Source organism: Amblyomma maculatum, chromosome 1 (genome assembly GCF_055883805.1).
Source record: "Amblyomma maculatum isolate TAMU_Amacu chromosome 1, ASM5588380v1, whole genome shotgun sequence".
Classification (NCBI taxonomy): Eukaryota; Metazoa; Arthropoda; class Arachnida; order Ixodida; family Ixodidae; genus Amblyomma; species Amblyomma maculatum.
The window spans coordinates 11,658,245-11,674,226 of record NC_139344.1 but is presented as its reverse complement, the minus strand read 5'-3'; the positions used below and the strand labels follow the sequence as shown (position 1 = coordinate 11,674,226).

General features: G+C 45.1%; 1 protein-coding gene across 1 annotated transcript in view; it reads right to left on the bottom strand.

The window, feature by feature from the left end:
- Window positions 1–2,941: 2,941 nt before the first annotated feature.
- LOC146201660 (nose resistant to fluoxetine protein 6-like) overlaps window positions 2,942–15,982 on the bottom strand; it is a 76,356-nt gene continuing 63,315 nt past the window's right edge. The window contains exons 6-12 of the mRNA XM_084599133.1: window positions 14,879–15,044; window positions 13,012–13,094; window positions 12,776–12,898; window positions 12,507–12,627; window positions 7,396–7,582; window positions 6,294–6,436; window positions 2,942–3,145 (exon numbers count right to left, since the gene is read on the bottom strand). Coding sequence (XP_084455259.1) covers window positions 2,942–3,145; window positions 6,294–6,436; window positions 7,396–7,582; window positions 12,507–12,627; window positions 12,776–12,898; window positions 13,012–13,094; window positions 14,879–15,044 — 1,027 coding nt within the window. The remainder of the gene's footprint in view (window positions 3,146–6,293; window positions 6,437–7,395; window positions 7,583–12,506; window positions 12,628–12,775; window positions 12,899–13,011; window positions 13,095–14,878; window positions 15,045–15,982) is intronic.

Here is a 15,982-nt window from a genome sequence, read left to right as displayed (position 1 = left end):
TGGATGAAGGGGGGGGGGGGGGGGGGGGGCAGAAATTTAACGACCAGTCAAAAGGGCGCAGCGCGCAGCTCCTTCGGGCTTCCAGTGTCGAGGTGCTCGCATCATCGGTTCTCCCACACGGAACACTGCTCCGAGAACGCTCCGCTAAGCACTAGGCACGACTGCGCTCAGATTGATGAGAGCGAAACGCGGGAGAGTACCGATGAGGAAGACGAGGAGGAAGGAATGGGAGAGATCCGAAGCAAAAATACGGACTTCTCAGCGGGTAGTGCGCGCGAGAGTGGCAGGGAAGGGAGGAGGAGGCTGAACATGGCAGCGGGAGGCGCCCGAAGGGGCAGCATGCGGAGCAAAAAAAAAAATGTCGCACGCAGTGCGGGCTACGGCGGCACGCTTGGCCGGTGCACGCCGATCGGCTTGGGTCTTGCGTGAGTCTTTTGCATTCGGCAGCGTCACGGGCGCTTTGAAGGACAAGGGCGGTGCCATATAACCGTTAAGACGAGGCACGCTAATGAGGTAGACAACGACGCGAACCGTTCATGCGGGACGGTAGTGCATCCTAACATAAACAACGCAATTCTAACAAGTGATAAGCCACATGCGGAAGAGGGCAACCATAATGGCTTCAGGTAGCCGCGCCGTTGGCATGTTTGCGGTCGAGAGAGAAAGATTCAGTACCGAAGGCGTCGCAATGCGCATGGACACAAATTAAGGGCGTGCGCAGCTGACAGCACACTGGCATGTGTACTTAGTGGCACATTCTATGCGTTTACTGTTCCGTTCAGTACTTTGCAGCCATTCTTACATGTCGCTGTTCGTCACTATTTGTGCGTCACTCGTTCAAATTAGTAGTACATGGACCTTTTGGCAGCCCAATTCAACTTACCGAATCCCGCTGCATTTTGTAACATTCGCGTATTCTTTAGTTAACGGCTCGATTTTCAACATCCTGCTTTTCCTTTTTCTCCTTCTCTCTCTCTAGAACTTTGTAACCTTGGCTTGGAGTCTTATTTAGAGTGTTTAGAGCCCAAGTGTAGATATTGAGGAAGAAAGTTAAAAAAAAAGAAAAAGCTATGTTCGAAAAACTTATGGCATTGTCGAAGAAGTTCCCTTCACAATGTCACACGAAGCCTGCTGTCCACTCACTAAAAGCATGGATCCAACATCCGGATGACTGCATCCTCCAGACATGCTTCATATTGGACCCATATCCCTTAGCCAACAGGGCATGGCATACTAAGAAACACGAAGCCAAACAGGCGCTGCCGCGTCTACTTATTTCTTTCTTATTTTTTTTTAATTTCGAGCCATCAACTCTCTGCATCTGACTGAATAAAAAGCAGTTCTCTCGTCTCTGCATCCATGAGCTAACATTTAATGCCCCAGTTAGTCAAATTAAACGCGAGATATGCTTCGAGCAACCAATGCATTAATTAAAGTTGTTTTCCGGAGTGCTTATTTCCGAAGGTAGGTGTAAAATTGTAGCTCTCATGGCCATGTTGCTTAAAAGCCATTTTAAATGCGATCGTTTGATTGGAAGACGAAGTCATCAGTTCCTAGAACGGTTCGTAAAATCATAGAGTGAGGACAGATTACTACAGAAAGCATTCCTTTCCGATTTTACGCACCTCCCGCAATACCTGCAACCTGGCACCTGTAATTAATCCGCTGCCTTAAAGACAAGAATTCACACTGGCAGATGCGTTTGGCGTGTGTGCATTTTGTGTGTGTGTGTGGCGGGGGGAGGGCAATGTAGTGTAATGTAATTGGCGAATAGTTCGCGCATTTCACATGGACAGAGTTATTAATACAGCCCCGGCCCTATCAAAGAGTAGCCCTGTTTAAGTGCACTAACACACCCTGAACTTTCTCCGTCTTCCTTTCGAGGAGGAATATCCAGTATTATATGTATCGCAAATCGGGTTAGGGACGTTATGCTTAAAAAAAAAAAAACAGCCTTAGCGCACCTTAAAGTAGCTAATCTTTTTGAAACCAGTACAGTAGCTTTCCGGGCCGAGGCCACAGCTGATTGGGAGGTAGGCTCTAGTTGGTTGTGAAAGGGTTTCGGTGAAATGGGGTTGAGATACATCGATATCTCGGACGTAGAGCTTAGCAGCCTAGCGCCGTTAGTCGCAGTGAGGGCGCGATAGGTGACCTGGTTTCCTGCTGCCGTGCATTCGAACTTTTACAGCGCCAGCTTTAATTGGCTAGCACGTCATTCCCCCGTGCTAACGAATCACGCATGACCAAAGGAAATATTTTAAAAAGCTCAACTATATAATTCTGGCGGACCCGTACGAAGCATATTTATTTTCTGATGAACAACGTTTAATGTAAACTTTGCGGGCTTCGTTTAAACAAACTGTTTATGTATGAGTGATGCTGGAACCTACACGGCTACTTTCCGTAAGTAGAAACTTGCAGGCCCATCCAAAAAGCATCTAAGAGGCTGAAGCGGCAGGAGGCTTATCTCGTGACATCTCTGAATTATTAGTATAGTTCTGGGTATCATCGTGTGGCGAAAGAACAAATGAAAACATAAAATGAATACTGACTGCAAAAGCGTTTATTCGCTCTCTTTCAGTATTCTCTTGTCACCGAAGCAGGGCTCGCGGCAATATGATATGCTAAAGCACGAAGCTTTATTGCAGCTCTATAGGAGAAGGGGTTTGCTATATAGTACACTCGAACGAACACGCATCACAAAGCCAGAGGAAGGCTTTTTCTACTAACCGCTAACTTCCCTCACAAAACTGATTTGCGAACTGGCACATCAGCTCTGAGTGAAACACGTAAGTGATTTCCGAAAAAGCACAAAGCGGCAAAGACCACAACAGTAACAGCAAACATTGCTGCAATATTTCGATAATTTATTTATTACTGAACTGCTACATTTAATTGTGCTTTTTTTTTTCTTCTTGTTCCACGGATGGAATATTCTCTTCTATTTCGAAGCGCCAGCGCTGGCTTCAGTTTCGCCGACAGGTTTCCCCCCATTTTCGCTTTCGCGACGAGGGTCTGACACCACGGTGGTCGTTCGCTTTCTAAAGAGCATCCTCTCCATTTGCTGCGTGGGGCCCTCGCAGATGATGTACAGAGCGTACGACATAGCAACGCTGAGGCCGAATGTTCCGATGGAATTCCGCAGCTGCACAAAGTCGTAAAAGGTGGTAAAGTGTGAGCAGATTTCACTCAGCGACGCCCGGTTTGCTTTAATCTCTGCTTTATTCCCATTTCGAGCAGGCATCATCCACGAGATATCTAACTGGCTAAATTGTCTTGATTACACTTCTTGCTCTGCACACAATGCTCAGTTTGCCGATAGGGAAATTAGTTTCGTGATAATTTTGATATTTTGGACGAAAAACAGAGGCAGCTTTTCCGTGCAAAGCGGTTTTTTCGCAATTTTGCATTGACCTACGAAGTTCGAACCCAGATATACAGAACACCACGAATACATTTTATCCGTTCAGAGTAAAAAGGGAGAGTGAGTATGCCAGGTATATTTCTGATGTTATGAGGGACTCATCGCCTCTAAGAAAAAGAAAATGCGAACACACCGCGTCTCAAATGAATCTATTTTCAAAAGTTTCTCCGCGAATGTATGGCGCGCCTGCTTCGAAATTGCAGGTATTGAAAAAGAATTAGGGGCTAAAAAGAATACGAACGTTCTTTGTTACATGTAAAGCGAAGGAACATGAAACACTGTCCCAAATATGCCATGTTTGAAGACAGCAGGCATTTTCAAAAAGCTAACGGAAAAAAAAAAATATTTTCCCCAAATTTTCTTAACATTTCAGGAACAAGTCTCTAGGAGGAGGGAAAAAAACACACGAAAGACCATGTTGCATTATACTGTTTCCAACAATATTATCAAGGCTGAGACCTGATTCGTCTGAAACATCATCACAAGTATCTGAATTAATGTGTAAAAGTAGGAAAGAGAATTTTCATTGCTCAAGCATTTACCCGTGTGTTAAGACATGAATCAGTACAGTGAAGAGGCAGCATACCTGATTACATTATTATGGACGAAGGCTGATCTGTGACATCTAAGCAGTATGCAGTGGCTCAGCTATATGTGAGTTCGGGTAGCAGCTTGAGGTGACGTCCAAGAAATGCATACAAACGGCAGTATTCCGGGAAATTTTCTAACTTCAAAGTGCCACTACGAAGTTTAACTTCATTTTAAAATAACGGAGTGCATTTTAAAACAAAACGGTATTGTGTACGTAAGACGTCATTTAAACGCGAATATTTTTAAATCTCTCAAATATCTCTTTGTCGGTGGCGTTTTACACGTCCGCATTCTATTCTAGACTCTATTAGAATTTTCTCTCGAAAAGGGTAGCCTAATTTTTGTATCTTGTAGTACTTCTGACAACCAAACCGAGAATAAAGAAACCGTGTGAAAATGCCTGCTCCAGAATAGCTACGAAGGAGGCAATAAAATTAAATGAACGAAAGAAAAAAAAATCTCAAAATGTATGTTTTGAATAGGCGGCTAATAGAAAGGAAAATAAGGTATAGAATGCCAACAACAGGAAGCCAAAGCGAAGACCTGGAGACGCGTACGTTATCATACGTGCAATTGAAATCAGAAAATTACACTAAAAACAGTCGTTTATATATGCCTTCCTAAGGGCAGCACTCTGTGCAGGTATACCCCGCACTCACAGATAGCGACGCCACCGCATCCTGCTTGCGTCACAGATTGGAGTTGGTTCATAATAATGGGATCAGACATATATGCTTTCTCTTTATGGCAATGGTCTGTGCCTTGACAGAGCGACAACATTTTGAGGAGCAGGTAGTCTATTTCTTGCGTTCGCACCTTGAATCAGACGCTCCGCCGATACTTGAAAGGATACAGGCTTCCGCTTTGATAACATCGCTAGAAATTTAACAAGGCTATATGTTCTTTCGTATTTTTTGTAACCTTCTCCTGGAGACTTCTTCCTTAAATTTATGAAAATTTGAGGGTGGGGTTTTTAGAAAGTTTGATCTGTTTCCCACTTTACCAACTTTCCAATGCTAAACCTGAAGAAATGCTGTTCGCAAAAAATGGGAATACCTTGCTACAGTGTATCAGTACCAATGGTGTCTTAAGACCTCACGCATGGAGCAAGGCACATGTAGAAGGGGCTATGCACGAAATAATAGAATAGCGGGCAGGGTACAATTATAAGCACGGCGTTTTCTTCAGTACTGTGGTGAGAGTTTTGTTTACATTTCTTTCGTGCGTGCTACTGACCTAAGTTGCTATGTGATAGTTTCCCTGCGTGCGTGTGTCCACAAAGTGGCGTGCAGCTGGCCGTGGCACTGCAAGGGGTGACCAACTTGCGAGGACGGTGGCACGTGCTACCACATTTCACCTACATATATAGCGTACATGATCTGGACACGCAGCAGCGAGCACATCTCGCACAAACATGTAGACAAACAGGCTGTGTCAATAAACGCGCAATATACACCAACGTCTAGGGTTGAACGTCTGTCAGACGTACCGCATCGTCTTTCTTCGACCTTTGCTTCACTCAGATAGTAAAGGCTGTCAGTGCATTTTAAATGACTTATTGGCATTACACACTTACTGTAAGAACGTTACCTTGACCTGAGCCGAAAACAAATGGTACAAGATCAAGGGCAGGGTAATAAATCTGTTCTATATGTACCACACTTTGAGCGCTTTCACCTTTCGTCCGGTGATCTTAAGTAATTACTCGCTTGCTATACAGCTATACATTAATATATGTAGTTGAATAGTAATTAAAGCGGCTTAAGAACGAGACAAATTTTCCGGGCATGAAACCTTACCTGCTGTAGCAGTAATGGAGCTGGTATTGTGCGGAAAGCCTTTTTGCACACGTATGTAAGCATACAAAATGTTACAGTATGCTGTCGCCTAATTTTACTGTAATACTGAAGCAAAAATGAGAGCCAACGTTCAGAAACTGTTGAAAGTTATGGGCTTAATCATCCCTATGTATAAATATTGTTTCCCTGCATTCTTGTTTTAAGCCACGTCTGCATTAGCTAAGCTCACCTCCCTTGTGGCCTTATAGTACCAACAAGCACTGCGTTCGAGGCATTAAGAATTTCTTCCATTTCGTTTTGTTAACATTGTAGGGAGGGATGCAGCTTCTTGGTGGTGATGAACTTCTTGCGGTCAATAACATTTCTTTACATGTCACTTTTATTCGGCTGTCATCGTCAGTCATCGGTAGCAGTCTAAAACCACGCCTTGCATTTGACAAAGCGCTGGTGCGAGTTCAAGCTAATAATGTGAAGCATACCTGCAAGAACTCGTCCACATTGATTGGCGTCTTTGTGTTCGCCATGCGCAGTACGTGAAGGAGAACGTGTGTGAGATAAATGCCATAGGTCAGCCTGGATAAGGGTAGGAGCGCCTTCCACGCCAGGGATCGATAAATAAAGCCTATGAGAGCAGGAGAAAAGAAATAGAAACGGGAAAGAAAATTGGGAACAGGACAAAAATATTTTTCGCCTTATAGAAACTGAGTGGCTGAAAAAGACGCTGTCTACAAAATGAATAAGAGTAGCTTACTTCGCATAGTATGAACGCAATGAAATACATTAGGTGGTGTAGCCGCAATACAACATAACTGGGACTAGAGTGGGGAATCAGCCTGAAAGTGACCAGCTATATTCCAACTAAAGCTTCCCTTCACCCGAATTCTCAAGATATGCTATTTTTCCCGCCTCATACAGAATGAGAAAGGGCGACTGTCAAAATAAGACCTCATAAATTCGGCGGCAGTTGATCCATGCTGAAAACGGTGACTGAGCATGCCTTGTTTATTTCTTGTTACGTTCTAGAAAAATGAATCCTAGTTCAATTGGGCAATTGATTTTCAGTCGAGTCAGCTTATTGTTATCGTCGAGCGTGTTGGGAAGGATGTTCTTAGCAAGGAAAGGAACAAAGAAAGTTTGTCTTGATCCCAAACAGCAGACCCAACAATGGGAATAACTCTCATCGATGGTGACTTGGAATTTGCGAATAATTCTCCTTCCTTATCCGCGCAGTCGTGAAGACAGCTGTTCATTACATGCAAGGACTACTTCAGCCTAATATTTAAAAAAACTAAGAGTCAAAGAGGCTTGCCACATTTTTGCGCGTGTTAGACGCGCCAAACGTGACCAGACGCAGCCATGCAAGGAGGATAGAAACATAACAACAGAAGACCCATGGTGATCTGACATTTAAAATGAGGGCTCGTAGTGTCATCGCAACGAAGTAAACGCTAAAATTTAGCATATTTTTGCTTTAGAACTTGCTTCGCGGGGTATCATCTAATTTCCACGCTGGCAAAGAAACGGGGATTTTCTTTTTCTCCAACAAACTGATCATCACTTAATCATGAATAGTACACATACCCCCGTCACCAGTAGCACAGGCAAAAAACGGCCACCAGAGACTTAAGGCCCACACCAGTCTGTGGAATCCTCCGTAGATGGCGCTCACAGAGTCAGCGGGGAATCGGCCGTCATTCCATGGAATAGTAACAAACATCACTAAGCAAGCCAAACCGGCGGACAGAATCCAGAGGAAAACTTTCGTTCCCTGCAATCACAACAGGCGTAGAGTAAGCAAAAATGACGCTTTTCAGCGCTGCATCTCCCGGTCATTGAAGCTTTTCCGGTGCAAATGGTTTTATAGTAGTCAAGTAAGTGCTCTGCCTATTTAAATGGCGAGAAAACAACACAAGTCATAACTGAAAACAGGCTCATTGTGCAATTTAGTTTCAAACACTTTGAAATGGGCACACTGTTTTCTTCATAACATATGTTGAAAGTTCAAGAATGATGCTTCTTTTTTCCCACTACAAGTATGCGTAGCCGCGGTTTGCAAATCTTAATTTTGGATGACAGCAGTTTTTTGTTTGAAATCTCAGCGTTGATAAAGAACCAGTCGGTCTTTAAGTACAGAGAAAGTCTACTGGTAGGCGCTAGAAATAAGCACTGCAACCAGTAGTCCAAGCGCCAAACGAAAACGCATCCATGACGATGCAGTCGTGCACACGCAAAGCGTAGTTAATGATAGACATTTGTAGTTATATTTGAATGTTCGCACATGTGCAATCAAATCATATCAATGACAAAATATATCTACAGAGTGGTGTTTAACTGCTTAGTCTGAAAACAAACATAAAGTACTGCCTAAACGCCGTTAAATATGCTAAGATCCACTGATGAGTTATTGAAAGGAATGTAAAAACAATCACCATTTCCATCTATCGGCTTCATATTGTTGATTTCTTACTATCCGAAGCAAGGTCTCAATTTCGCGATATTGCATGGAAACGAATTCTGAATCAGAACAGTTTTTTGTTTGCTATTACCTCGGTAGAGCTACCAGCGATATGTTACTGCTGATGCAAATGTGCCGTTATTCTCAGGGCGAATCTAATACGCATTTTTGAGCTTTATGATTTTTTTTAGATGTAAAATAGGCCAATAGGCCCAAAGGGGTGCGAAATCTACCCGGGAACTCTTCGGATGCAGCGCTGGTTGAGAGCTACTGTGTAACGCTCTGCTGCCCTTTGTTGCAGGCGGCAGCCGTCACATCAGACAGGTTAGCTCCACGTCGGGTGCGTTTTGACAAGAATTCTGGTATACTTTCGAGGCGAAAGTGTTTCTAGGCTCATGGAGCGAAATCCCGAGCGCGAGAGTTGTGCATCTGATGTGCGCTGATGTGTCACTAGCTAATAACGGATGTATGAGGAGAGAAAGTAGCTGTCATTCATCCTGATGACATCATCAGAAAAATAAAAGTCCAGTCTCCACCAAGAATCCAACCTTCATCCCTCGGTTCCCCGGCCAAGCGCTTTAACCAACTGCGCCACGCCCGGGATCGTGAAACGCATATCATGTCTATCGTGAATATAATATAGTAGCGATGACAATGACGCTGAAATTAGTGTTACTAGGGCCATTTGTTTAACCTACACCAGCTACACCAGTGTAGAAAATCTCCTATACCTACAATAGATTTTTGCTGCACAGGTGTAGCTGGTGTAGGTTAAACAAATGACCCTAATGACAATAATGACAGTAGCAATATGATATCGAGGGTGCATTTATTTGATAACGATAATGAGAGCAAACGTGATGCACAGTGTGCAGCAGCAACGCTCCGGATTTCGCATTTCTGCAGTGTGAATTCCACACTGCTCTCGGAATTTTTCCGCTTTCGTTAGCTGCCTTCCTGCAGGGGTGTTTCCGCGAAAGAATGAAGTTACTTGGAGGCCACACAAACCAGAGCTGCTCAACAGAACGAAAGCTTTCTTACTAAAAGCAGTGCATCATTTGACACCGGTGAGAAAAAAATGCTAGATATGTGGCGCGCTTCATTGTAAGGTCTACGTCGGTTTCACCCGATACTTTCACTCGAGAATAAGCCCTATAATACCCTGAAGTGCACTGTGAACGATATCACAAATATAGTGAATATCTTATGCAGTATACTAAGTCTAGATTTGTCTTTTAAAGTGAAAGCTTTACTCGACCAATTACACGAAAATCCAGTCGCCGGCGTGTGGACTCGATGGTATCCTAAAACGACTTCAGGTGTGCACAGAAACAAGTATGACATATACTGTGCCTTTCCCTTCCTGCGAACCAATTATTAAGGTTTTCTAGGCTCATGCTGAAAATTTCGCATTGCCGAGATTTGTCCGCGAGATGTGCCATCAAGATTTCGCGAGTGACAGATACTGCGCCTTTCCTTTTCTGTAAACCAATTATAGAACGCCGGATAACTTTGATGCGTTCAATGGAAACCTGGTTGTGTCCGACAAGGGGAGCGCGATGTACCGCGTGCAGCAGCAACGCTCAGGCTTTTGCATTCCTCCACTGCAGATTCTTCAGTGCTCTCGCAATTTTTTTTTAACGGCAGCATCCGTGTCGACAAGAGCGAGCATTGCGACTTCGTCGACAAACACTTGTATTACGTCAGCAGGAGAACATGGAAGACTTGAAGAGTTCGAACCAAGTGCTGTGCCCCATGGAACTGCGACTGTTAGTTTCCCTCAACAGCGCCGGTAGAACGTCGTAGAAGCGGGGACGGCGAACGGCGACGAGGGGAAGATGAGCGGCGAGTGGTATTCCTTTGATTGTCGCGAGATACAAAGTCGGAACCAGGCGGAGTTCTCGGCGAGGGCTGCTCGGTATCGTAGGACCAATTCCAGAGATCAGGGCGAGAAGGTGGAAGGCGTTGGCGGCAAAGGCGTGCAGCATGACCCGGCAGCTCGCAAGAGTAGCAGATAGGCCGGTTGTCCGCGGTACGCCAAGGGTTTGTGGGGCGTCGTCGTACCCTTGGAACAAGGACCTGGAATACAGGCTCAGCCAAAGGCGGAGGATGGAAGGAAGGGGCGGGCTGGTAGGAGCCAGATGCAGATGACATTAGCGGCCTGACCACAACTTGAGTGTACGTCAATGGTACCGTTACTTGCGGCTGCACGGGGTTGAGCGGCAGCACGGGACTGGGTGGCAGGACATCAGCGATGTGGTCTTGCACGACACGCAGTATGGTATATGGGCCAAAGACGGAGCTATGTCAGGAACAAGGCGCCCAGTATCTTGTAATTGAGGGATCAGGGACAGCTGGCGGGTGACCTCTTCTCGAACGAAGGCTTTCATCTGCGGAATCAAAGGGCTGTCCTCTGATGGAGTAGAACCGCTTAGGGCTAGTGCAGAGATGGCGTCGTCGCTAACACCAGACCGCCGGGTAGAAGCACGCTGCTTACGGAGCTCTTCGTAGCTCTGGCTAAGTGTGATCATGTCACTGACGGTGGCAGGATTTTTCGCCCAGAGCATCTGACACGCGTCCTCAGAAATGCATTTCATGATCTTTTTCATCTTATCCGCTTGGGACATTAGTGGGTTGACATGCTTGCACAGGTCAACGATGTCTGCTATATAACTGGCGAAGGTCTCTTCGGCATGCTTAGCGCGCTCACGCAAGCGTTGTTCTGCTCGGAGCTTGCGAACTGCAGGACGGCCGAACACTTCCGCAAAATTCTTCTTAAATGCAGACCAAGATGGCAGGTCTGCCTCACGGTTGCGAAACCAGAGGTTCGGCACATAAGTCAGATAGAAGATTACGTTACTTAGCTTGATTGTGTCGTCCCATCTGTTGTAACTGCTGACACGCTCATACGCCGACAACCTATCTTCGACGTCTTGGTCGGCCGTGCCACTGAAGAGGCATGGATCACGCTGCCGTAGAACGCCAGAACACAGGACCGTGGCTGGGACGGACGGCGATGTCGAGGTGGTTTCGTCCGGCATGGTGGAAGTGGAGGGCATTGTGCGGCTTCCTGGTTCCAGGGTGGATGGGAACGTACCCAGCACCTTAGCACCTTTTTTAGTCAACCCAGATATATCCAGCTGCTCAGTATGGAATCGCAGTAGAGCGTCGTTGTTGTTCAAATAACATATGGCACGTACTCACAGAGGGGGACCGGCCAAGAATTGGGCAGCAAAGAAAGTTTTTGAAGTATGCTTACATGTAAAAAAAGGGGGGGGATTTCATTGGAGGGGTAGAGGAAAAGAAAAGGTCAGGCGTAGCGAATCACGAAGACAGCGACCAACTTCTTCGTCCTTGGGTGCGCCAGCACGCGAGGCATATGTCAGTGGCTATAACAACGAAGGCTGGCACACTACATAATTATAACTTTAAACCCCTTCGAACGCTTGCTGTCCGTCACGTAGCTGTGTTTGTAGATTATTTGCAAAATTATTTTGATAGCCGAGAAGGTGGAAGAGGGGACTGAAGGCGCACTTGTTAGGAACTTTGGATCAAGCGCTACATATGCTAACAACGTCCTGAACGTTTTAAAGGCTGGCTATGATGTTTAATGCCCATATTGCGTAGTAGAAGCAAAGGAAAGCAGGTTTTGCACATACATGGAAGTGCTGCGCGAGGGTGAAAAAGAGTCGAAATAATTGCAACAATGAAAAAAAAAAAAAGCCCCTTGAACACTTTCTTGGTTCAAACTCCATTTTTTGATCATTTAGAAAAATAAAGGCTTAAAATCTATAGAATTTTATCATGTTCTGAAGAAAATGCCCAAGCAGACCCACTTTTCACTACCTCTGATGCAATGCCATAAAAAAAAAAAAAAGATCGGTGCCTACGGCTTTACTCATTTGCTCAAGCTGAGTATACTGCGTGGCAAGGTTCATGGGTTGAATAATAAACGCTTTCGACGTCGACGTCAAAGAATTAAATCGCTGTCATACTTAAACAGCATGCTGTCCGGCGCTTTGGAAGCTGTACTTAATGCTGAAGGAGTTTATTTCGTGCTATGTGCATTTTTACGTGTGACGCCAGATTACTTTGTTCACCCTAATAATCCACTACGTTCGCATCTTCTACTAACAAGTTATAGTTTCGTAGCGTCAGAGTGCCCTTTCTTAGAGTAAGTGTTCTCACTTTTGAGACTAATGACTGATAAAGTGCTACTACGGTATCAGCATATTACCTGGCACAGTCGTTTTTCCTTCACAGTGGAGGCGAGGAATCCACACGCAGTACCGCATACGTACGTTGGAATGTGAACGAAGGGCTTGAAGTGAATGTATTCCAAGGTTCTTGAAAATCGCCTGTGAGCATCGGAAAAATATAAGCAATAAAGGGCTCGTTATACGCACTTCAAGATGTCCGGCCGAATGTTCTTTGAAGAATATGGGTCTAGTTTTTGCTGTCTTTTTAATTTTTTTTCTACTAAAATGCAAATTGCTTGATCAGTACCTTACATCGTTGCTTCCAAATGTGATGCCGTGAAACAGACGCCAAACATAAGTTTGTGCCGCAGCTAAGCTTGCGAATGAAGTCGCCACGAGTGCACCCACGGCAAATCCAACTATTTTGTTTCTGAAAAAAATTACGGAATACAAGGGAGGGGGCGAGGGGATTAAATGCGCTTTCTTACGAACGTCTTATGGATGAATTCTCATCAACCATGCATGCAGCTCACGGTTGCTCACCGCTTTAAGAGCATCGCCAACGGGAGGGCAACGGCAACAAATATCTGCATGTCAGCAGCGACATACCAGAGGTGATTTAAGCACTGCAATGAATAAAAAGACAGTATTAGCAGAAAATTACTAATGAAATAAGCTTAGCATGCTGCTGTATTCTACATGCAAAGAACACCAGGTGCCGCTCGTCATTTCTTTGAGTACTCATATCTCAGCATAGAGCTTTAATGCCGAATTATGTAAGGCTACTAACCATGTTACGTTTCCGGGCAATAAAAAATTGGTTTCTAAAGTCATCCTTACTCTGCTATTTGTTTGTTTAAATCTCACTTTTCGTAGCCTTTGTTTCCAGAATTTAACTATTGTACATTTGCTTTATATATATATTTTTTTTTTTTTCAATTACCTGCAGCCCCCGAACGGCTTTACTGGAGGAGAGATGGTGCAGTAAAACGTATGCTAAAAATGAGCCGGCTTCAAAACAAAGGTATCAAAGGTATCCTGACAAAGAACGCCCGATGCATTCGGCAGTGCTCAATTTAAAGTCGGTGCAGAAACGTAGAGATAAACCAGCTAAGCGATACTTAAAAAATCTGGAATAATACGGAATACTTGTGCTTGCCGTAACCCTTAGAGACACATGTCGGTGCATCTCAAGCTACAATGAAAATGATAAAACCGCGTTTAGCAACACCAAGCATGAATAAACAAAGAACGCAAGTTCGTTCCGTGCTTTGCAGTCCCAGTGATAAGGCCGCATGCCGGCGGCTGCAATATACAGAGGAACCAAGACATGCGCAGTATGAAAGGCAGATAAAAAGCGCCCCTTCTAAAACCCGTTCAAGGTACATGAGTACCCTGGTAAAAAGAAGCACGGACGTGTCACTAACACGTTCACTCCCCCTCTTTCTAATATGGAAATCGTCCAACACCTCAGGAGTCTTCGTATTGCCGCTGTTGCTCAACATCTTTATCTCGTGAAGCCTTGGTTCACACCCTCTACTGTGGGTGCAATGCTGAGACAAATGTTTTTTTCCTTTAATGCCAGCAAATGTTCTGCTGCGTCAACACACCGCCCCAGTAGATCTGGCTGTATATGTGTAGGCCTTGCAACAGGTCAAATAAATTTCGTATACACGACATAGGCCACATGAGGCGGTGTGTTAAAGACCGCGCAGCAGAGCATTTGCGCTGCTTCCACCGTGCGGGTAATGAATTGACATATACACTGATACTTTGACAGAACGTGTGAGAAACACGCAATTGTTTTGAACGCCAGCTTCGATTACGTCCAGCAAATTTGCCTTCTAGATTCGAAATCTACTTGCGATCACCGTAATGCATAACAGTGGACATGGGCGCAAACTTGTATTTCTTGTATTTGGGGACGTTCACTGCATAGTGTGCGCGTCAGAAAAGTCGGGTTTAGAAAGCGGGACATCATAATGGTTTGTTTTGTGGGGTTTAACGTCCCAAAGCGACTCAGGCTATGAGCGACGTCGTAGTGGAGGGCTCCGGAAATTTAGACCCTCTGGGATCCTTTAACGAGCACTGACATCGCACAGTACACGGGCGCCTTGCTTCTCGCCTCCATCGAAAAACGGCCACCGAGGCCGGGATTCGATCCCGCGTCCTTGGGAGCAGTAGTCGAGCGCCGTAACCACTGCGCCACCCAGGCGGGGTGTCATAATGCTGATGCCGGAGGGCTGTTCTCGAGACGAAATGCTTTCCGAAAATTAGGTATCTTCCCTTTGTGAGGTGTTTCTAAGTATTGTCACAAAACTAACTGTTATTTTTTATAACGCCCTGGCCTAAATCCTTGACATATGTCCCATTTTCACAGGTCATAACCAGCATATTTTGCATCGCTTACCATTTGGCGTAGAGGCATGAAGTCGTTAACGTGTATTAACAGCGCCCACCAAGTGGTGTAGCAGCCGCTCAATTGTTCCGACAGCAGCTCCGAGTCCGCTGGACCGTCGGCGACGAGAGGTAGAAGTAAGGCAGCCAATACAGTTACTATCATTGGACATGTCAGTCTGCAAAGAGACGTGTGCCAAGCTTAGATAGAGTTTGCCATTTGTGCAAGACAAGAGGCTTTTGCCTTGCTTTTTCCCACTGGAGTGGTACGCGAAAGCTCCAAGCCACTGCTGATTTTTAGTACAATGTTTAAATCAGCATACATTGAAAAACGCAGTGAACGGTGTCGGCAAATGTTCTATAATCTTTAACACTTAATGTCGCGAATTCGCGATTATCGAACGCACACCATATACTTGTATGCAGATTCGGGACAAGCTTTGATGGTAAAGATTTCCCGTCAGCGTGGTGTTTCGGACACAAATAATTAGCACCTTTCTGAGGCAGTTCGGGACTTAGCACTCAATACACTCACTCGCCGACGTACTACGCCAGGTGCCCGTTTTCTTGGTACTCTCGATAGAATGGCAATTATGTCCACGCAAACGGGAACCCAATAAATATATTTGCCCGAAGGACGCAAGCGAGGTCACGGACTGCTTATCACATTCCCGGTTGTTGGATACTGTCACCACATACGACACTCCCCCTCTAGCTGCTCCTACTTGGGTGTCATTGAAAAATAGCCCTTGAAGAGAACGCCACTGAGTGGTGTGCGCTCGTGGGCGTGACTGTGTGTACTTTTCGGTATGCGGCTTCGTATGTATGCAACTAGAGAATCATAAATATTTGTGGTGCAGAATAATTCTGAAGAATTATATGCCTATTCAACTAGCTATCTGTAACAACGACGTGCCGCGTTGCTATTATTATGATTGTGAGCTATTGCTCTCAATCGACTAGCTAAGCAAACCTCGCCTGGTTTCTCACCACCTTTAGTGGGACTCATTTACCGAAGAAGCTATCGTTTTACTACAGAAAGTCAGTCTTGGAAATATCTCAATATGTCCGCAGAAGCAGCCAGTATGTTTTTCATGTTCAGGAGTGAAGGACGCAC